The sequence below is a fragment of the Lagenorhynchus albirostris genome, chromosome 1 (genome assembly GCF_949774975.1).
Source record: "Lagenorhynchus albirostris chromosome 1, mLagAlb1.1, whole genome shotgun sequence".
NCBI classification, from domain to species: domain Eukaryota; kingdom Metazoa; phylum Chordata; class Mammalia; order Artiodactyla; family Delphinidae; genus Lagenorhynchus; species Lagenorhynchus albirostris.
Window position 1 is genome coordinate 125,759,562 of NC_083095.1, and position 23,865 is coordinate 125,783,426.

At 39.5% G+C, this 23,865-nt stretch overlaps 1 protein-coding gene across 9 annotated transcripts in view; it reads left to right on the plus strand.

The window, feature by feature from the left end:
• MAP2K5 (mitogen-activated protein kinase kinase 5) overlaps positions 1–23,865 on the plus strand; it is a 262,889-nt gene that overhangs the window by 173,614 nt on the left and 65,410 nt on the right. For 7 of the 9 annotated variants that reach the window (XM_060152940.1, XM_060152910.1, XM_060152922.1 and 4 more), the window contains one exon: positions 9,291–9,320. The exons of the other annotated variants lie outside the window; for them this stretch is intronic. In XM_060152940.1, the coding sequence (XP_060008923.1) occupies positions 9,291–9,320 (30 nt within the window). The remainder of the gene's footprint in view (positions 1–9,290; positions 9,321–23,865) is intronic. 9 annotated transcript variants of the gene reach the window in all.

The following is a 23,865-nucleotide window of genomic DNA, read 5'->3' on the forward strand; positions in this document are numbered from 1 at the left end:
TCTCATTGCGGTGGTTTCTCTTTGTTGCCGAGCACGGGCTGTAGGTGTGCGGACCTCAGCAGCTGTGGTTCACGGGCTCTAGAGCACAGGCTCAGCAGTTGTGGTGCACGGGCTTAGTTGCTCCGTGGCACGTGGGATCTCCCCGGACCAGGGCTCAAACCCGTGTCCCCTGCACTGGCAGGTGGATTCCCAACCACTGCGCCACCAGGGAAGCCCAGCTTTACTGTATTTTGAAATGTACAATTGCTGTTGTTTTTCAGAAGCCAAGACCTAGTTTATTTTTTTTTTAGGAAACACAGAAATTAACCTAATCTCCAGTATGTCTGTTATAATAAAGTGGAAGCAGGTAGATGAGAGTTCCATCTAATCAGTAAACATTTATGTAGTGCTGCCTTGTGTTGGCAGTAGGGATACAAACTTTGCCCTCAGGAGCTCCTTGACTAGAAGGGAGAAAGATAAGTAAAAGTGCAGTGGAAAAGCGCATAGGACTGGGCAGATGAGTGGGAGGGCTGACATCAATGTCAAGGATAGCATTTCATTTATCTATTACTCTTAATAAATTATCCAACATTAATAGCTTAAAATAACCATTTATTTTTTTCTCAGGATTCTGTGGGTGGTGAGGGTGTAGTCAGATGGTGGTTAAGAAGGGAAATCCAAGATGACCTCACCTGCATGCATGGAGTCTTGGTGTGGGAATGGCCACTCCATACCTCTCCCTTCCTTTCTTCCCTCCCCCCTCTCTCAGGAGCAGCAACACACAGAGAGGCCAGAAGTGTGAGCATATTACCTGATTATGACTCTCTTGACTTTGAAATGTCTGGAAATACAAGTGTGGCTTAGACTGCGCTTGATAGACTGTACCCCAGCTCTGATGTTTTCTCAGGTACCTGTAGCTACATGACGCCAGTGAGCAGTTTAGAAATGGAGGACACCCCACCAAGCTAGGTCTCTAGGGGCTGTTATCAGGATTAAAGCCACCCACTGTTAGAGCACACAGGTCAGCATTATACAAACATATTGAAAGAGTGTCATTTCTTAATTCTTACTGTAAAGATTAAAATGGTTATTGAATTAAGCACATGAGATGGATTTGGGGGCAGTTAACTCTAATCTTTTCCCTTTTTGTACCCCTTCAGTCTTTAACAAGAAATAAGCCATCTAAATTAATCATAATGCTGAAGTATGTGAAAGTGATTATTCTAAGCAGTGAAGTATATGTAAGAGGGCCTTACCAGTTAAAACAGTCAGCCCCTAATACTGAAAAGTTTGTGTACTATGTTTATTAAAGTATTGTAGCTTTAATAGTAGAAGTAACCAAGCCATGCAGCACCAAGTTGACCAGGCTCTAGGAGACATCACCATCAGGGCATACATCATAATCAACAAATGCTCAACATTAGCCTACTGCAAAATACTATTTCTGGTGTCGTGGAGAGCATATGAAAGTTTATGACTTAGAGTTTGCCCTTAAACAAGTGAAATTTACCGGCATTAGAGGTACGAGAAGATAGTTACCAGGTGGGATGTGATACACTGCCCAGTGAATGGTATGAACAGGGAGGGTATGGAATTTGTCCTCACAATTGTTTTCTGGGACTAACTCCCAACAGAAGAGGAGGAATAATTTGAAACAAACTCTGAAAGGATAGGTAGCTTGGAGTCATCTATTCATCCATTACACTATCTCAGATTCCACCTAGGAAAACCACCCTTAGTATTGCATTTTGAGTTGTTCAAAATTTGAAGAACATTTATTTTTCTATTAGAAAAGTAAAATGTCTGCTTTCATCCATCATGACTGAACTTTATCTCTCTTTAATTCAGAGTCTCTCACTGAATTTCCTCTCAAGGCACAGAACACCATCAAAAGAGACCTTTGCAGTTGTTTCTAAGTGACTTTTAGAAATTCAGTTATATACCCAGATATTATTTAATTAGCATTGCTCTGAGTGAAGCTACTGATGGAAATCAACTTGAAACACTTAGAATGTCTTCAAAGCTACAAAAGTGGGTCTATTTAAATGGAGGGTTGGGGGGGTTCCGTTTTTTTTTTTATCAATTAACTGCCTCATATTTACTATGGCCTAGTTGAAGTTATATATTGCATTTAAACCACAGTGTTCCACTAAAAAATTATTCAGAGTTTTTGATCTAATACAGTATAGACACACAGATTGATATATACACACACACATACAAACACACGCACACACATACACACACATATATGCATACATATACATATATATGCATAAACACACACAAATTCTTTTTTAAAAAGAAAAAAGAAAATGATGCAAGTGAAATAGCATTATGGGAGAGGAAGGAGAATTATGTTTTTTAGGACAGCAGGGTTAGAAACACCAAGCAACATTTAAAGATTCAAAACAATAGCATTTAGCGTGAAATCTACTTTTTATCATCCTTACCCAGCCATCAGAATGAAGAAAGACAGTGTCCAGCTGTAGCAGTAGTTTGGTAGCAGGAGAATTAGAAGTAAAGGTACTAACGCCTGAGGGGTGGGTCATGAATTAATAATTGCTATGTGGCGGATGAGCCCCGTCAGAAGAGCTGAAAATGAGGAAGTTGCCTTGCAGAGCGCTATCAATCACTCAGTGACCATAACTTCCAGTAATTAGTGTATTTTATGGGCCTTTGCTTCAGTGGCTCGAAAGCACATATGCTCCAGTCACAGCTAAACTTTACCAGAGTAATATTCCAGGATGATTTATCCTCTTGCTGCACTGGGATATAACCCTATATTAGGTGAAGATTGTGAACTAAGCTGCAATAAAGTGTAAGTTTAGGTACAGTTTGCCCAGGTTGAGACCTCAATGTATCATGCTTTTCAGCATGCATGGTTAGACTACAGCAAGCAATCATTCTTAACAGTAAAACAAATAAAGCAATTAAAGGAACAGCATTAGGATATTGTACTTGTGAATTACTGTTGCCCTGGCCCCATTTAAGTGTCCACTGTAATAAACCCATTTCTAATTTAAAAAGAGAAAAAAAAAACCCACTGTATTAGAAACATTTATTTGTGATGCTATCTTTTCTCCATTATTATTAGTAATCTGTGGGATAGAATGCAGGACCTTCTGAATGATGGATAAATGTTTGATTTATTTCTTTGCGCTACTGTGCTTGGGATCTTTAAGTTAAAATAAATTTACTTTTTATTAATGGACTCTAGTGAGGATGAATAGTTCTTTTTAAAATATTGGGACCTGTTAAGAAGCACTCCTGGTGGGAAACTCACATTTAGGCTCTTTCTACACAAAGAAAATGTTGTGAGCTCTCCAGAGCACTTGGCACCTTTTGAACAGGCGTCGTGAGTTATTTGCCGTGGTTCATTCACCCTCTGCACTAGAAGTCTCCGGGGCCTTTGCAGACAGGGGCCTTTGCCATTGCCAAAACATCTGTAGAGCCCAGAGTTACCAGTAATTTCACAAGCTTTGCCACCAACCTACAGTATGACCTTGGGCAAATTAATTAAGCTTCTTGTGCCTCCATTGGGCCATAATTCTGTTTGTGTTAAAGAAATCCTTGGAGTTATAGGAAAGCATTATGTGAAAAGAAGTATAAATTGAATAGGGAAAGCATATGCATGGTTCCACTGAATTCTTTTTAGGGTGAAATGTTTCTACACTACTTTTAATGATGGTTGTTCTTGAATTTCCTTAAATAGACACTGGTGATAAGCTGATTTCACCAAGCATGGGTGGGAAGGTGTACACAGTTTGATGCTTTTGTTATATTTAATATTCCGTCTTTAATTTGCAATGTATTATAATGTCACACAAGTTAAAACAATAATAGTAAAACAAACTAATTGTCTTTAATTAAAGTGAATTAGGTTTTGATTTTAATATATTTGATGTAGTGAAAACTGATAATGTGGAGGGTCCCAAAGGTTATTAGGGCATATTTCTGTTGGGCCTGATGGTGTTAGTAATAACCCTCTTCCTCATAGTTCTAGACATGAACAAATATGCCACTTCATCCGTCTCTGTTACTCGCACTTATGCCCCTCTGCAGGGGTTGCACATTCCACAAGTTATCAGCTAATGGCGTTATACATTAAAAATTGAAGCTTTCCTCACTCCGAGGCCTTTCAAGTCTTTGTTCTTAAGCCCAAGACACTTCAGAGTGCAGCTGCAAACTATAGGCAGAAGATTAAATTAATTTGTAACTCTTTTTTTTTTGGTACTGCATTACTAAATCCTCCACATTTAATTGAAACCCTACTTCAAGATGCTTTGTGTTTCTGTGTTCTTTGTTGTCAATTTAACCTCCAAAGCACTTTAACACTGGTAAATTGCTGTTATATCCTTTGGATTGTTTTTAAACCATACAGTAAGAGGACAGTGAAATTGATACACGGGAAGAAAAGAAAAATCTTAGGGTAGATTTTGAGGTATTTAGTATTTATTATGGTCCTTCGCTAGCATAGTTTCAGATGATTTAAACTCTCTCTCTAGGACTGTGTAAATTGGTCTTGGGATGAAATCTCACCTAGGGAATTTTATGTAATCCAGTAGTTAAGTCTGATTTTTTAAAGTTTCCCTGTGTCTGAATGTCCCAAAGTGGCTGCTGCATTTCTGTAAAATAAAGGTTTAACTGCAGTGCACAATCTAAATGCAAAATCCTTCGATGGAAATTTAATTGTGTAAAATGTGCACAAGGGTAATTAAGAACAAATTTTAGAACATTTCAGACTATAAAGTCCTCCTTCAACTAGATCACTGGCTATATTGAAAATGCTTATTTTCAATTTGCAGTTTTGCTGAGAAACATAGAATATGTCTAAATTAAGAATTTATAAAATCCAGTGCTCTTCAGTATAACTGTAAATTTAAAGCTACTCCCACATTGTTGATATTCTAAGTTGGTCAGTTGATCACCAAAAACATATCCTGAGTTTGTGTCCTGCACTTGCTTTCTGGTTACAATGTATGTTTTCTCTTTATCATTTATGACTTCATGACAATAATTATTCTTATTATCAACAGAAGCCATTTTTGTTGCTTTGTAAATAAACATCTTCTACCCTTTTTGTTAAAATACAAAGGTTTCTATCACGCATTTGTTATGTATTTGGCAATTGTTATAATCACACTCACACATATATTGGTTATTTAAATGATAAAGTCCAACCTATTCAGATACTGCTAACTCAAGAGTATTTCATAGATTATGGTTGGACAAATCAAAGATCAATAAGATAACACTGAGGAGCAGTCCTAGTTTTACAGTGAAAGGTTAGTGGTTTACTGTTATTTAAGTGTAGTCCCAACTGGTAAGTGTTTTTGGAGCATTCTTTTTCTGCCTTTTGCATAGTAAATCTCCCACCACGAACAGAGTATTTAGCACTTTGCTGAATCTTATGTATTTAGAATTAAAATGCACTTTTTTATTTAACGTTAAATAGAATCCTCTCCCTCCCTCATCTCTACCTCCACTTCCCCAAAATAAATAAAGCTTTTCCAAATCTTTTACAATGTGAGCCGCTCCCCTGCTGGGAATGAAAAGGATGTTAGAGTCATTTGATGAATTGCTGGCGCTTCTGTGCGCCCACATTTTTCAATATACATTTTTTTAAACTGGACTTAAGCTGCCTAAATTTAAATGCTTCTTTTGTAAAGATGATAAAGAGGGCAAAGACTTCCATTGGCTAAACCCTAATCTGTTTGCTTTGTTGTGATTCTTTTTTTTTTCTTCTTTAACCTATTTATAAATCTACATCTACATACAAAGGTCATTGGTTGGCTGAACTTAAACCATTTTACTCAGTAAATTTAATTAAGAAAATACAGTGCAACTCATAAGCAAATGAGTTTTTTCCTAGTTTTAAACCAAACCACCCTCTTGAGTGCTGATTGCCTTGCCCGACCCCTGGTGATACAGAAACAGGCAAAATTAAAAAGGACATTAAAGCTTCATTAAATCTGAAACACATTTAGTACAGTGACATATCTGCAGGCCATTTCAGAGAAGATTACATACTCTCTTTTGTAAGTTTCCTAATTTATAATACCTTGACAATAAAAACTAGGGAAATGCAAGTAGATTAATAGACCAGTAAGGGTAAAAGATACAGAATGGCCCCAGGTCCATCTGTCTCTGAAATATTCACTCATAGCATATGTACTCCCTCTTCCCCATAAGGGTTCAGTGTTTATTTTGACTTTTGGCAGCCTCAGCCATATCTGCTAAGAGCCCTTTTCCTTTTTTACCTTCTCCTAATTGAACTTGATAAAAAGGTTCTAGGGCTTAGCTATATATTTCCTTCTATTTGGCCACCAGACAAATAGTGTAGAATATAAACATTGCAGCTGCATTAAGCCTGAAAGGGCAGAGACATACATGGAAGGCAGCTCCCTCTCCCAGGGCCTTAAAATGACTGCTTGTGGTGCCAGCCTTATAGTACCGCTGCCAGTTTTCACTAGTGCGGATTGGAATCCTTGCCTTGCCACTGGAGCAGCCCAGTGGTGACACTGTGGGAGAGGAAATGATGTTGCGCGTCTCTGGTCAAGAACAGGGGACCATTCTCTGCCCTCAGATTGAAAAGAGGTCAGACCTGCAAGATGCCTTAGAAACAGTCCTCGCAGGAATGTAGTTGACAAGTAAGACTGAGCTTCCACAGGATATCAGGAAAGTGCACATGAGTAAAGCCAGTTCCAAGAATGTTGAGGTCACTAGTTCAAGCATTGCCACCTGTTCCCAAGCAGGCTGGTACAGAGATGCTCCCTGCTGAATTTCCTCTCTGTTCTCTTGATGGAGGTCTCTTACAGAGTAAATGAATATCATCAGCCAGCCTAATTACCTTTTACCAGTTGTGAGAGGGGGCCAAGTAGATGAGTGCACATTCCCAAGTCTGCTGTAGCCTTGCTCTCCATAGAATAGTGATGACTTGGGAATTTGAGGCTTTGTGTTGAAGTGGAAAAAGTTCACATTTTTCACCTCATCCTACTCTTTTTTTTTTTAAAGTCTTCCTTTTATCATTGCTTAGTTCTTTAATCTACAAGAACCAATGGCCAGTGTTGGCACTGGCCAGCTAGTTTAGACCTTAACTGCATATATGGTGGGCAAGTTTCTTCTGCTGGTAAGCTACGTGGACAGAATTCTTCCATAGGCCCTAATGACATGTTCAACATATACCAGAGTGAATGGTGCAGCACCTGTAGAAGGACTTCAGATAGGATGTTCTAAACGTTTTCTAGTAGTTATTAAGCTGTCAGCTTTTTCAGACGAGAGACCCTCCTCTTGCTACTTTTTCCAAATGAAAGAATGTGTAAAACTCATAATCTGCGGATGGGTGTGATGATAGGTGACAGCTTTTGGTGAGCTGTCACTGCCTGTCAGTTCAGTACAGAATGGTGCAAATGCCTAGCCCACCCATTACTGCCACAAAAGACCATAGTGGCTCTTTCTGAATCAATGTGCACATTCTCATTGGCCAGAAACACACTGTGTTTACAGAATGTAAGTCAAATCAATAGCCTGTTTTGGGTGAGGGTGGAGTGGAGGCAGTGGAGAGCTGAGTCCCTCCCCTTCCTAACTAATAGCAGCATATAGACAACAGACATAATCACACAAAACTGTGAAAGGGAGTTTGATTAACATCCATACTCTCTTTCCTTCACTCTATAGTTGAACAGATTAATGGCATCCACCAAATGAAACAATGATAGTATAACTTTATGTCTTGAAAATCTGAGAATTCTGAGTATACAAGAAATGAGTACAAGGTAACAAATCTTACCACGTATTCATATATAGATATATATATATATATGTACACGCACACATATACACACACACACACACACACATCCAAATGAGTGTTGGCCCTTTCCAAGTAGTCACCTTGCATGGTCATATGGTTTATTCCTATTACATTGCTGTTGCTCAAACTGGTTTTAGAACTTTAAAAATTAACCTCAGCATCTTCATGTCTATCCTTATTAAGGAACAAAACATTTTTTCTTTGAATTTGGGTTTTGGTAATACCCATAGGCCGTTCAGACCTTAGTCAACAAATAATTTACATGATCAGAAAACCAGAGGGGTATGATTTTAAGCTCAAGATAAAATGCAGTTCTAATAAAATGAAGTAGTTGTTCTTCTGTGACTTGAAATGATTCTAAACACAGTTCCAAAAGAGGAGTTCAGAAATGTTTGAGCAGTGTCAGTGTCTTTGAGATAAGTGCACAACTTCTCAAGATCTAGAAAAGCAATGTAATATGCTGGAAAGAACGCTGGATTACGTTGCAAGTCTTGGGGTCAGTCCCCAGGCTTCTAATGATTAACTGTGTGGAAACACCTTCAATGGGACTCTGGGGTTCTAATCTGTAAAACAGATTGATGTTTCCTTGGATCCATTCTAGCTTCAAAGTTCCCTGATGTAGTGATTCTACTTTGAAAGTATTTACAAATACCTATAAAGGATTTCAGACCTGACGATGGGCCACATTATGAAGTTGCAAAATTTAGCCACAGTTCTCTTTAAATAAATTATGGTATGTTTGGTAAATTTGATCTTATCGCTTCATATCAATCCTATTCCTGGTTGAATCATTTTGTTTTCACAGGTGAGAATTCAAAGACCAAAATTAAGTGAGTGGCCTAGAAACACATAGCAGTTTACTAATTAAATAAAATTGGAAGCTGTAAGGATTCAGTTACCCAATTTCAGACCTATAGTTCCGACTTCATAGTCTTGAACTGCCACTTTCCCACTAGTAGTAGCTCTTTTCTTCTAAATATGAATGGATGAAAAAAACTAACAAATAAATGAAAATAATGGCACAATGTTCTATTTCACATGGCCCACTCCCCATTTCCTACAGCTCTTCCTATAATACTTATAACTGAAAATTCTACAGAGCTGTGGACTAGGAGCAATTAAGTGTTTCCATTTTTACAGGAGGAAAAGCCAACGGTATCCTATGGTTTTACGTCTCTGTTTAGAAGAAACTGTCGTACACTTGTAAATGTGAATAATGCCCGTACAGCTGACAATATTCCTAAGAGAAACTATGTAAGGGTAGTGTTTAGTTGTTAAAAATAGAATATTTTATCAGGGATACAACATTGTCCAATGTAAATGTTCATTCTATATATAGCTTTCAATGTGATTACAGCAATAATTTAGTTTGTGCATTTAAGGTTGTGAGCTTTTTATATTTGCTGGATGTAATTCTGAAATTTAGTACTTGTCTGTCTTAAGATCTGCCCTGCATGCAAATCTATAACTAGACAAATATTATTTCCTTTCTCAGCTTGCTCTTGGGAGGTTTCCATATCCTCAGGTAAGATTGTTCATTACTGCCGTTTTCCACTGTGACATTCATTCCTATGTATGAAGTGCAGGGAGCAATTGTGAACATTTGAGCCACATACAAATAAATCTGTCCTGTTAAATTGAAAAGTGATATCTTAAAGGAGTCATTTAGGAGTCTCTATTGATTTTTGATTTTTTTATACTCCAGATTTTTTTCCTCTTTGTTAAAGGTTGAAAGCCATCATTGTGCTCTTCCTTTGTGTGGCACTGGTAACGTTTTTCCTCATCCCAACCCAGTAGCATGTGCTCTTACTGAGGTTGGAAAAGGGGCACAGCCTTTTCTTGATACACTATTTGTGTTTTTGGATTCAATTAGGTATTTGAATTAAAGGATTGAGGTGAAGGGTGAAAATATCTAATCTAAGTCATTATTTTTGCTAAGCAAATAGATGGGCCTCCAATTTTATGTGGCTGTGATTTCGAACATTTTCTTTTTAAAAAATTTGCCCTTCCTATTTACATTTCTAGGAAAATAAAATGTCCATTGTGTTACCATTGCTGATAATAATCTCTATAGTAATTTCTTTAAGATTTTTATTATAGAAGGGTGCTAGCACTTAAAATATAAAGCTATTTTGTGGTTTGAAAATGATTCCCCAGTGTGTGTGGGGAAATAAGTGAAATGTCTAGAGGGATGAAAAATGAATGGTTTGACTGTTGGTTGATGCTCCCTGTTTTTCTGGCATCTTGGTCTGTACAGGCCAAAGTGCCCGGAGGCATGTCTGATTTAAAGGTGGTGTTGGTCTCTGCTCTTTAAGCATCTATTAACTTGCTATTATTATGCAAATAAGTGTTGTATTACACATACTAATTTATGCATGGTTAGATTATGCAGATGCATCACAAACATGGTTATTGAATAATAGGATGGAGCTCATTCTCTCTACCATCTTTATAAGCAGTTTTAAGCAAATTGTCCTGGTACCCATGTGGACATTTAAAGCCCCTTCACACGCTGAAATGTCTCTTTTGTATCCTTTTTCTTTTACAGTTAAAGCCATCAGATAAGTGGAGGAGAAACCATCCAAGTTGTTAGGTTCAAGAGTGTCAATCTCACTTTTCAAATTTGTAGGATTCTTTGTTTAAACATAATCTTTTCCTTAAAGAGAAGATCCTAAGTGTAATCACTTGGCACGCATGCTCGCATTTAGTGAGATTTTACTGTGTACAGCCTTGCTGCTTAGCTCTAGGTAGCCCATCAAATTAAAATCACATTTTCAGGATTTATAGCTCATTAGAATATTTATCTTGGTAAGCCTCTTATTCTGTCAGTAATTTTTAAACAATTCACTGTTTGGCCAGTGTACGCAATCCCCTCAAATTTTGTAAATGAAGAGAAGAGGTACTATATAACTTCTCTCTCAAACAAGTCTTAATAGAAAACTTGTATAAGCCATCTAAGAAAAAAAATACCAAAGATTGGGAGTGTAGCTGTATTCTTGAGATTCCTAATGCCTAGAGTATTTAATCAGTGAGATTTGATAAGTGATAAGTCTAAGAAACGATTGCATTTGACAAATGAAGCTTTTGAAGGCTCTGGTCGAATTTAGAAAGAGGCTGTCTACCTTTGCAGTATTGTTTTCTGGAATGTTTAAGTATATGTTTACTTCATCAGTCGAGTGGAAGTTGGAAAATTCTAATGTGTTGAACTCCCTAGGTAGCCATCACTGTTATGCCAGAGTGAGGGGAAAACTGTATTCCTTGAATCGTGATAGAATATTGTCACCAAATTGGAACTTTCATTTCAAATAATAGAAGCAGCTTTGATGCCATCAGGCCTATTTCCCAGGTCTTTCAACAGAAGTTTGTGCACTTCATTGCTGGAATCATTAATGACTTTTGATGGAGTTGGCATTTATTTTACAGGGTTTGTACTATAGACTGAAGATTGGGAAAGGTTACTTTATAGATTCCTTTTCTACCCTTTTGCCTTCAAATGAAGCACATGAAGGAAAATGTTTATTTTTATAGTATCGCAGGGACTGGATTATGAAATAATACCTTCTCTTTGGCCCGTATTATCTCATTTGAACCCCTAACCACTCTGTGTGATAGCCTCCCCTCATAAATTGGACAAACAGGATGGTTGATTTGCTCATTGTTGTACTGTAGGTGGTTTGGGGCCATTGAATCCCAAGTGGAATAGGCAGGAGTGAATCACACACTCTCAGGAGTGGAAAGTGATCTCAGACAACATCGAATCAAACCTCTCTACAATATCTCTGAAAAGCAAAGTTGAACACCTCCAGTGATAGGTAACTCACTGGTTTACAAAGCAACCATAGAGTCAAAGCTTTATTTACCGGGCTGAGGACTGCCTCATCTTAATTATTACCCACTGGTCTGGCCCTTGAACACATGAAAGATTTTCATATATCCTTAAGATCTCACAGGTTTGCATCCCTTATGTACCCAGGGCTGGGTACTCAAAGTCAAATCAGGGAACCAGATCTCAGCTGCCTTCACTAATGGCAAGCTGAGGAGACTGGCCTGTTTGAAAGAACTCTAGACCAGGAGCTAGAAGATTAGGATTAGAACCCAGCTCTAACAAGCTCGGGTCACTGCAGGCCTTAATTCTTGCTTTGGCCTGTTTCCTCATCTCTAAAATGAGCATCCTGATACCTGCCTTCCCTATCTGATTAGAAGTATGCAGATCAAATAAGATTATGGATATGAATTTCTAATCCTCAACCAAAGGTTGCAAGAGGCTGTGCTTGCAACCTGCCAGCTGCAGCTGGAGCAGAGTGTAAAATGAGCAGAAGGGAAAGAGGGGAGGCAAGGCCAGCATACAGACCCGTCCTTCCCCCAGCCCAGCGTCAGTGCTGCTGACAGCGTTGTTAGCAGCGTCTCTTCCTGCCGGTGACACAGTGTGTATCTGGTGGGGATGCAGATGAGGGAGGGGTGTTGGGAAGATAGCAGGGAGAGTCAGTAGCCGGGGACCAACATAAAGGTTAAAGGACTGGATTTTTGTTGAGATAATCATTCTCCATGAACTTCATTGTTTGGGGGGTTGGGTTTTTATCTGTTATTTGAAAACACTGTCTATTTTAGTTTCCTTTAGGCCTTAAAGTTGCGTAGCCTCACTGGCATGCAGTTTAGGGCTCTATGGAAAGAAAGGTTAGGAGCCATTATAGATACACAGTCTTATTACTACAGCTTATAATAGGAGGAACAACGATGTCAGATTCACCTAGCACCTTTCCGACATCCAGCTCCAAAGCACTTGCTGTTATCTGACTCGGGACTGTTATTTCCAGCCTCCAGGTGAGCAGACTGAGTCTCAGAGAGATGAGGCGCCTTGCCTTGGGGATGAATGGGTACAGTTAGATCTAGGGCTTGCAGGCGACTAAACCAAATGACTGGCTCCGTGAACTCTGATTTTGGTTTGCTGTTCAAACCACTGCCCTCCTTCCCGCTCAGCCCCACCAAGCCCTTCTCCTGGCTCTCCTTCTCTGCCCTCAGGAGGCCTCCTGTGTAGATGAGAAGGGTTGTGCCATGGAAGATGATGACAAGACCATTCCCTAGAGCCCTTTTGCTTTTCTTACCATGTGTTTAGCAGAGTGATGGATCTGGAGGGACCCAAGAGCTCTCACTGACCCCAGTGCCATTAAACTCTGCGTGCCTGTGAAGGATATTCCACAATAGCATAATGAAAACTTGTGTTTTTAAACATCTGGTAAACAGATAGTATCTCAATTTCTTGAACAATTTAGCTTTAATAGTCATCGGGAAAAATGTGCAAGTCCGGACAAGGACTAGAGCTGTGTATAGTTAATCATGTAGATCCAAATCCAGTTGACTTAAAAAACGTGATGGTGGGCAACGGTTTGTTTAACGACACCATAATTTAGGAGAAATGAAAAAGATTGCCTGCTAAAGACTGTCATCCTTCATTCAAACTTTACAACAGTACCCTGCATTAGGATGATAGTAAATCCATTACGGAGACTTCTCAGGGGATGTGCCAGCTCTGGCGTTTGGAAATTGGTAAGCAAGATGCCACAGGGAAGTGAAGATAGTATAGATACAGATGTATTCAAGGTACTTTTGCATGTGTAAAAATGCTCTTCTTTTGGCTGCATTTCCCGATCTTGGTTAATAAGTTACATCAAAATGACCTGAAGTTAAAAAAAGGAAAAAAATCTGAGCAAATAGTGCCCCTGGTATTGTAAAGCTTTGAATGTTTTCACACCCCATTAATTTATTACTTCTCTTTCTTCATCTTTAAATTTCATTTTTTTTTTTTTCAAAAATTCCGACTCCCTGCTGCTGCAGTGATTTTCATCTTGTTGTTAATTTTCCCTGCTCCATATGGAGCTCCAGACATTTCACCTGGAGGCTGTACTAGATTTTGCTGTAGTGATTGTACTTCCGGAGGCCAAAACTGTCATTTAGGGTTCCTGGTGCATCTGTCTGCGCCAGGCTTTTCACTGGCATGGGAGAGTGTGAATAACAAATTGGATGCACCTGAGATTCAGATGATTAGTGTGTTCTGTGAATCTCCACGACTTGTAAGCAGATAGCTCTGGGGGGCGGGGGTGGGGGGAGACGGGGAGGGCTAAACAGCAACTGGGTGAATCTGTACTCACACCTTACATTTGGGGCTTTGCGAGGGAAGTGCAAACATCCTAGGCAGTCTGAGTGCAGAGAGAGTAACAAATATTTCATCCTGCCTTGTCATTGATTAGAAAAGAGCCTTTAATTTCATTTCACCCCATGTTGTGATTAATTTGCATTCTTTGTCAGAAGTTAATGGAGTTTTTTATGGTTCACTCTGAAATCCTTGAAGACATCAGACTTGATCTGATGTTTATACAACCGCCAGCGGAATTTTTTCGTTTGATTGATGGCAAGCTTGATGTTATTCCAAACGGCTTTTTAAGCTGTTTTTAAGAATTATTTGAATAAAATGCAAGCAAGATATTGTTGTAATGATCAAGATTATCTGTTAAAAATCTGTTTCAAATAAAGAAGGTGATAAGTAGTAAAAAAGGATCAAAAATATGAGATATAGTGAATAGTGATGTTATTTGTTAAAATACATAACAATGGCATCCAAATAAATTATTGCAATATATAGAGATCACTTTTATTGAAAAAGCATACCATCATCTGGCCAAATAGAATAATTAAGGCCAAGGCAAAAGGAAAGTCTGCATCTTTGGGATTAAAAATCTTTACTACCAATTGGCATTTCTCATCTATTCTGCCACCTTTTGCCACCAATGTACGAAATAGAGCTCTGCTGTGCTTAACTCAAGGAGACAGGGTCTGTCAGGCCTGTTAGCTGAACAAAATGATGACATATTACTTGTCTCAATAAAGACGCATTCTTAAATCCCAATACAAGTTAAACATAAGTGGATAATAGAGGATTTTAAGTGAAAGACATGTATTCTTAATAGTATAATGACTGGCCTTTTTCACAAGACAGTACAGAAATGAAAATATCCTGTGGTTAAAAAGCAAAATACCCCATTTGTTCATGGGTAAGAGAAACATGTGTTCACCCCCCCGTACACTGTATATCAAAGTATGAAGGAAGCTGTAGGCGGCATTTGCTCAGAACCCCCTGCTACTAACCAAGGAAATATGTTTTGCAAATGCTTTTTGATTACTGATACCATTTGTTTGATTTGGGGGCTTTGCCTTGCTTCAGCAGATACTTGCTTTGCTGTGATTGCTGCTAGTGAGACTTACTCATAGGTCAAAAAGCTACTTATCTGAGCACTTTCATTTAAAACAGATTAATTTATTTGCTGTATCTGAAAGTTTGCTAAATAATTGGGTGGTTTTAATTTAAGTTACTGCTTTCTGATCCTTGTATTAACATGATCTAAGGTCCTTTTTATTATATGCAATCCATATTATTGACCACAATTGCCCTGTTTTCATTTAAATGTAAGCAGCTTGTCAAGTAGAAAATATTTTGTTTAACTTGGCCTGGAAACCCGCTATTTTAATGTGTGTGAGGTTTTTTTTTTTTTCAATTGACAGACTGTCTTTTAAACATACGTTTATTTTGTAGTAATAAATTGTGCTCTGGATAGAGTATTTGTCTTGTAATAAAGTAGAAAGCATATGTTCTTAAAACTTATTTTAAAATATTAAACATTTTTCAAAAGTTAATGTCAAAATACTAGAGTTTTTTTGTTGGTGGTGGTGGTGGTTTTTTGCGGTACGCGGGCCTCTCACTGCTGTGGCCTCTCCCGTTGTGGAGCACAGGCTCCGGCCGCGCAAGCTCAGCGGCCATGGCTCACGGGCCCAGCTGCTCCGCGGCATGTGGGATCTTCCCAGACTGGGGCACGAACCCCATGGCTCACGGGCCCAGCTGCTCCGCGGCATGTGGGATCTTCCCAGACTGGGGCACGAACCCGCGTCCCCTGCCTCGGCAGGCGGACTCTCAACCACTGCGCCACCAGGGAAGCCCCAAAATACTAGAGTTTTTACACCTAATTTTATTCATGTTTTAAAATCCTTTGAGTATATTATTATTAATCCTAATTTTGACAGTTTAATATGGTTTTATATTCAGTGTTAAATTCACACTATAGATATCACTGTCTTATTTATGTATTAATGTACTAATTATGCCTAGACCAACCTACTATTGCAAAATTAAACCTAAAAAGTTTGCCTTCTTTGAAAAGAGGTGTTTGGAATCTATCCTTTGTTGCATGAACTTTTTGAAATTTGAACATCAAGGATTTTAGTAAACTGTAAGTATCCAGATTTTGTGTGAGATCTCTGGTCAAAGAAAAAAACAGCAGTGGGTTATTACCCCAACTTCAGGTTCTAACCTTTAATTGGCAAGAGTCCAAAAGAGTGATATGTGTGCAGTTTTATTTTTCCAAACATTTCTAGCCTACATGTTTTAATTCATTGTTTATTTTCATCCTCACTATTGAGGATATAGACAGTTAAAATATACTGATATTTCAAGCCATAAAATCAGATTTTATGTTCCATAAAATGCAGAAGTGAAATTTAGGTGATATGAAGGTGTTCACTGATACACATTTGCTTCTTCCCAGAAATTTTTAAATTGCCTATGTCAGATTTTTCTCCCAATGTCTATTTCATACTTATCAAGAGGTCTCATAATTTTATTTGCTTAGTCTATGCTGAAGACAGGAGGTGGGTTCCCACTATATCTTTAAAATGGAGCAGAAATGGAAGAGGAATTATCCTCCAAGTGTGTGTAGCTTAGAAATGTGAAACTTCCCATTAAAGATAAATTACTTGTTAATACCTCAGTTGAGGTATATGTAGTTAGCTAGCTAGGTTAGTGATTGTCTCTATTTTTTTAAAAAGCACTAACCCAATGTTGGTTTGGTTTTATAGCACCTCCTAAACTATTTTATGACATACATCTCAGTTTAATTGAACATGTATTTGTCATTGAGCATCTACTCTGTCCTGGCACTGTGCTAAGCACTGGGAGTACGGAAATGGAACAGATGTGGTCCCTGCTGTCAAAGAGTCCAGTGCAGTGGGAAGAAAAACATAAACAAATGACAGTTGATATAAAAGGAGCCCTACAGGAGGTACTATGCTCTGGCCTCAAGAGTAAGAGGTCAGCTCACTTTAGGAAACTATGGTTTCACAGGGTAGATGATGCTTGAGCTGAGCTCTAAGGCTAGAAGGGTGGAAAAGAACTTTCCAGGTATTCTAGTCAAGAGGAGAGTCATCTTGTAAAAGATAAAGGTCTAAAGCAGCATGTTGTATTTGGTGTCCTTGCAGTAAGTACTTCAACTCAATAGGTTACTACTGCTACTGTGACATTCATCTCCCTAATAGTTTGGGAATGTCCTTATATGACTTTTTTTTTTTTTTTCCTTATATGACTTTTAAAGCAACACTGGGAGGGAAGTAAGAAAATGTTGGTAGAATGGTAGAGGAGAGAAGTGCTGTATCAGGATGGAGATGGCACATGTAGCCGAGACCACATAATGAAATTAAGCTTGAGAATTTCATGAATCCCTTTGAGATGACTGAGAGCCAGTCTGAGGTTGGAAATCACTGCATTTTAAGATTTCTACCCTAAGGTCAGTTGGCACATGCCTCTGAGGGGTTCCCTGCCACCTTTATGAATTTAACTTGGCATATCGTAGAACATTTTCTAGACTGCTGGAGGATTGGTCGTCATGATCAAATGAGCTAATACCTAAGAGACCACTTTGAAAAAAAATAAGGTGGTAAATAAGAGCAAGGTAATATTAGTATTATTTATATTTCCAGAAAGTACTTTAGGGATTTACCTATGTAACTCTGAAAATATATGACCATGTCTCACTCCAGTTAGGACTAAAATGAATTACTTTTCTGATCCCATAAGAGCCCTCCTTTACAGTCTTTCTTTTTTGTGTTATAATTTATCATTCACAATCACCATCATTAATATATAGAATTATATGCAGAATCTAATCATTTTTAATTCAGCAACTGGGGACCATGATTCTTTTACAATTTTTAAATAATCAGTTTAGCCCGGAAATAGAATTGACATTTGAAGTAATGAACTTGGTGCCCAGCCTGGCTTTCAGGGGTTACTTCGCCATCTTCTTTTCCTCTTAATCTTTGTGGTCTGGAAGGCCTTCCATTTTTCCCCCTTTGGTTTCATTGGTACTACCTCATGGAATCATAGAATTTTAGGATGTGAGGAGATCTTACAATGGTCTAGTCCAACTCATTTATTTTACAGAGGAGGAAAGGGGGGTCCATAGCCGTTAAATGACTCACTGATGATTACCAGATATTTGGCAACACCAAATATCAGGATCAGACTGTCTCCCACTCTAGAGGGATGGGGCAGGGGGAGAAAGTGAGAGAAGGCACCCAGAGGCTTTGAGCCCAAATAGCTATCCTTATTTCACACACCCATCCACTCAAGTACTGCCTCCAACTGGTGTGTCTACAGAGATGGAAATCACTGTTGTAGGATGCTTCGTGCCTGCCAACAGACAAAGACATCAACTTTATTGTACTCCAGTGTTTTATTTATCACCATTCAGTATAGAAAACTTGGGTAGATGTGGGGCTGGGGGCTCATTGGCATCCAAGTTAAAAAGGGGGCAGACCTGGCCAAGCTTTGTTTGAGTACAGATTACTTTTTAGATATTTAACCGTTCTGGATTAATGCCTGGGGAGTCTGGGAATTCTTCCTCAACTAAAATGTTAATGATGCTAAGAACCCAACCTTCTTTAGTGCCAATAAAACAGACAAGCTAAGTTCATTGAAAAATCAGTGAGTTGCCTAAAAGGAGCAAAGAGCTGATTCGATTTAAGACTGGAGATTGCCCAGGACACACCAGGTGGAAAGAGGGTGCCAGGGACTGCTAGGAGCTAAGAAAGGAGGCAGTTGTCTGTTTACGCTCAGAGCCAAGGTGTCGTCCCCAAAGAGTTGTGGGAAACTGAGGAAAGCAATTAGAACCAAGTGTAGACTCTGTTGTGCTGTACACTGTCAAGGTCTATAGTTGGTGACACCATGGGGGGAAGGTAAGGAAGTCTGGGGAAAGAAAGACCAAAGAGGCTGATGGAGCTTGTCTTGTTTTGTGTTCAGAAACAGGTTTCAGAGAGCACCATTCTGGGCATGAGGAGACCTCGACCCCAGTCCTAGCTCTAGTTTGATAAAATACAGTAAACAAAAGAATGTTCCCGGCTAAAGGCCTCCCTCCAGCCCCTGCTCTTTGGTCAGCCCTATGCCTCCTTGGTAGCCAGGCAGCTGGAAATGCTCAGTGACTCAGGGCAGAGGCAACTGGGGTACAACAAGTGACACACCCAACGAGTGACAAATTGAATCATTATCAGTATATGGTTTCCACCCAGCCACACACACAGAGTTAACCTGAGTTCTGGTCCTGGCTGTTCCTATTAGTTTTTTGACCTTATTTCTTTTCAGACCTCAGTTTTCTCATCTGGAAACTGATGGAGGTGGCCTAGGTCAGTCACGTGCCAAATACAGTAGGTGGGCATCCACTCTCTGGCACATACACACATGCATGCACACACGAACACATTATCTGTTAATTTTCAAAATGTGTCTAAGTCATATCTTGTATGAACTAAGAGTTATTTGGTAAACAAAGACTGAAAAATGCTGGACTAGATACTTGTGTGGTCTCCTTTCATCTTGTACGAACAGTTTCCTCCTCTTTTCTACACCTTCAGCCATCTTACTCAACTCCATCTCCCCATGTCCTCCCTTGGAGTTTATTGAAACCTTATTTTACTTATATCAAAATATGAGAGGTGTGAACTGAAACTGAAACAGAAGTCAGACTTTCTTCAGTTCATTCTAGATCCATGACTTCTTCTCTTTAAACCTATTTTGAATTTACAGTCAAGCCAGTAAGACACATGTTAATTAACATGGTTATATGTGACTGTGTTGCAAGATGTTTTTTCTTTCCTAATCCTGTATAAACCATGTGTTGGCTGCAGTTACAGCTTATCTCAGAATCTCAGCAGGCCAAAAAATGTTGTCAGATATATCGCGGATAAAGAAAAAAAAAGGAGCGATATGTGGAGTCTTAGCTCACAAAGAAAACCTTCCTTGCAATGCCTAAAAACATGACCTGTTTTGGGGGGCATGGCGAAGCTGCCTTAGAAATTTACAGTGTCCTGAATCCAGCGAACTATATTTTATACAAACATTCAGTGACATTTAGAGGTGTGTGCAAGCCCTGTGCGTAAGTCTCAGCTCTGCCACTAAATTTCAGGGAACTTAATAAGTCACTTTGTTTTTGTGCACCAGCAATTATATCTTATCCATCATCTGAGTCCTAGAGTCTAGTACAGTAGCTGGCACAGAGTAAGTACTTCATAAACATATATGAATTGATAATTCAGTTTAATTTTACTTTTTTTACATGTTGGCAATAGCATGTTTTAGAATCAGCAGGAACTAAGAATCAATACACATCCTTAGGCTTTAAATTAATAATTTCATCCCCTTTTCTTCCATGTCTGTATTTCCACTCTACCCTGCCAGCATTAATACCTGAAGAATAAAAGCTTCCAAGGAGATGTGATAGTTGTCTTCAGATATTTGAGGATTCTCTCTAAGAAAGGATGTGGATTTGTTCTGTTAGTGTAGAACTGGAACAGGAGGTAGAATGGACAGTCAGAAAACGTAAGCTCCGCATTACTGTATGTATTCAGACAGAAGTTCGGTCAGCAGGGGCGTAAAGGAGGGATTCAAGGGTCAGATGGGGCGGAAGCTAGGTCAGATTAAAAAACCTTTCAGGTGCTTTCAGACACCAAGTCTATGAGTCTGCTTCAGTGTTGGGCAAGACTCTCCTCAGCCAAACAAATAAAAGGCTGATGCACTTTCTGTCAGTTAGAGGGGAGAGACAACAGGTAGAAACTTCATCAGACTTGTCTAGATTCTGTGATTGGTTTAATGATCCACTCATTTTGACTCTCAAATACTCTGTCAGTGTGAAACACATAAGAAATAGAAGAGTACAGGAAAGAAGTAATTCTTTTTCAGCCCAAGACTTACACACTTCTCTGTTTCTCTCCACTGAGCCAACTATGTGACGTGGCTATCAAAAATGTGAATGCACTTGTAGCCTCTATGACAGTCTCCTAAATAGTGTATAGTGTCCAAAGCAAGGTGATATAAGCCAGTGCAAGGTATGTGTTCAGGCGTGGATATCACACTTTATGAGGAGCATACACATATGGTACCACACTCAGAGAAAGATAACCTCAAAGGAGAATGTGAAATCATGCTTGGGTCCTTCTAGACAGCTTTCTGGTTCAGCTCACAGAAAACCCAACTCAAAGTTGCCTCAGTCATAAGGGAAATTTATTGAATTACATGACCGAAAATCTAAATATCGCTGGTTTTAGGTAGAACTTTATCCGGTAAGTCACTTTGAGCTCTATTCTTATTAGGCTTCTCCCTTCACAGACCAAGAATGGCTGTAGAGTTCCTGGGGTGACCTGCTTCCCAGTTTAGAAGGAAAGAGCTGGTCTCTTTTTCCCCCACAAGCAACCAGAGGCTCTGGGCTTCAGTTTGATTGGACCAGTTTAACTCCCTGCACCCAGGGCATTTAGGTGATGCCAACTAGTTTAGGCCTGAACCACATGCCCCATCTCTAAAGCTGGAAGCGAAGTCTTCTTCCCACGAAGCACGTGGGCTGCTTAGGGGTGGGGAAATGCTGTTAGAGTGTCATTACTAATGGAAGGGAGAAGGATAGAGGGCAACCAAACATAGCAAATGATCCTAGGAAGAAAATATCAATAGGATGTTTGTTCAGGAAAGAAAACATTGTGGAGGCATGACAGCTATCTTCAGATATGTGAAGAGCTGTCATTAGACTTAATCACTACAGTTCCAGACCATGGGCACATCTTATAGGAAGACATATTTGGACTCAAAATAAGAATGAACTTCCTAACAATTCAAGCTACCCAAGATAGAATCGTTGGAATCCCGTCACTGGAAGTCTTCTGGCAAAGATAGGCTAGCTGTCTGTCAGGAATATTTATTTTTCTTTGGTTCCCCCACTCTTTTTTTTCTTTGTTTTTTTTTTAATTATTCTTGGCTGCATCGGGTCTTAGTTGTGGCACGCAGGATCTTTCATTGAGGCACGCGGGCTCTTTGTTGCGGTGTGCGGGCTTCTCTCTAGTTGTGGCATGCAGGTTTTCTCTCTTTAGTTGAGGCGCCTAGACTCCAGGGTGCATGGGCTCTCTAGTTTGCGACAGATGGGCTCTCTAGTTTGTGACAGACGGGCTCTCTAGTTGAGGCACGTGGGCTTAGTTGCCCTGCGGCATGTGGGACCTTAGTTCCCTGACCAGGGATCGAACCCATGTCCCCTGCATTGGAAGGCGATTCTTTACCACTGGATCACCAGGGAAGTCCCTGGTGATAAAGTGAATTTCTGCATGGAACAAGGAATTGGACCACTTGACCTCGAACATCGTTCTGGACTCTGTGGCATGTGGGGGATTTAAGCTAATAGAGATGCAAACTAACTGATAGCTCCAGAAAAAACCCTTCAGACATTTTGACACAGTAAAATAACTTTTGCTATGGCAGATTTATTTGACCATAAGGAGCAGAATGATCAACAGGCCTTTCTCAGAAAAAGCAACACCTCCCCCACTCACCCCTCTCCCATACACAAAGAACAGATATTCTTCCTAGATTCTGAAATAAGACCACACATTTTTTGGAGCAAAGAAAAGAGAAAAGTTTGATACAGCAGATGTCTAAAATCTTCTTTGAAAAGCTAGTGCTTAATGGACTCCTTGACCAGACCTTGTACCGTTAGGGAAAAGGTCAGTTTTGTAATTCACATTGGTCGTTTTGAATTGTGATCCTAAGCCCCTGCTTTTCTCACGGAATTTAGGTCTAACTAAATATTATAATTCTCATTTACCTGCCCGGGAGATGATTCACTCTGTGGCTCTTGTACACCTGTGTGGGGGAGGACCTGAGCTATGTCAGTTTTACATACACAAGGGATAAAAGAGTATACGCTGGCAATCAGGTCCTTTTTTTCCTGCTCACTGATTGGCAGACCCAGCACATGAATGATGTTGCACCGTACCTTGGTGCTCCAGCTGTTGTGTGTTGTGTGACAATGCATTGTCCTTGATAACTCGGGAAGCAGTAAGAGCCAAGTGACCTAATTTATGGCTGTGCTGATTTTCTGCCTGGTCCCATCTGAGCTGTGCCCTCCTCTAGGCATCTTGGAGCCTTTCTAGCCCGCCCAGCTGTTTGTTAAATTCAGGGATATCTATTTTTAACTTTTTAAAACTGGTCACTCCTGAATGCAGCACCCCGGCCGGAGTTTGGGATGTGGGGCAGGGAGAAGGTGCCAGTGAGTGGATCTTAGAATGTGGGAATCACAGTGACCTTCTTACACCTTATTGAGTAGCCCCTTTCTAAATCCTCTTATCACTTATTTTTAAGTGATTGATTTGTGTTTAAATAAGTGATATGAGTTATTTTTTGTTGCTGTTTTGTTTTGTCCTATACAAGCTATGCTAATAGATTCACAGGCATGATAAGAACTTGAACAAGGACAGAGGCTGATGAAAAGGGGAGATAGGATAGCACAAGTGAATTGTTGTTGTTCATTTATATTATTAGAAATAATATATATTATTCATTTATTTTGTCTCATACTACATTCAGCGTCTAAAAATATCAGTTTGCCAAAATTCCCATTTGTAGTTAACCCGGGTAAGTTTCGTTCTGTTCCTTTTCAAAACAACAGTCCTTTGTTTGGGTACTCCTATTTTAAGTTAGTGTTAGTAAGCAGTATGTATTCAGTTTGTGGTCATGTGGAAGTGATTTTTTTCTCTCACTGAGGGCTTTTTGAGATTTGGGCACTTTGTTTTTGCAAGTTAGGATGGATTGGAGGTGATGTGACCCTAAGTCTTATCACCCAGCACAGTGCCAGATACAGGCAGATTGAGTGCCAATGTCAGCTCTCCTTCAGGTAGGAAACAGAATCATGGTGCTTGAATGGGCAGCTTGGGGGTTGGGGGGT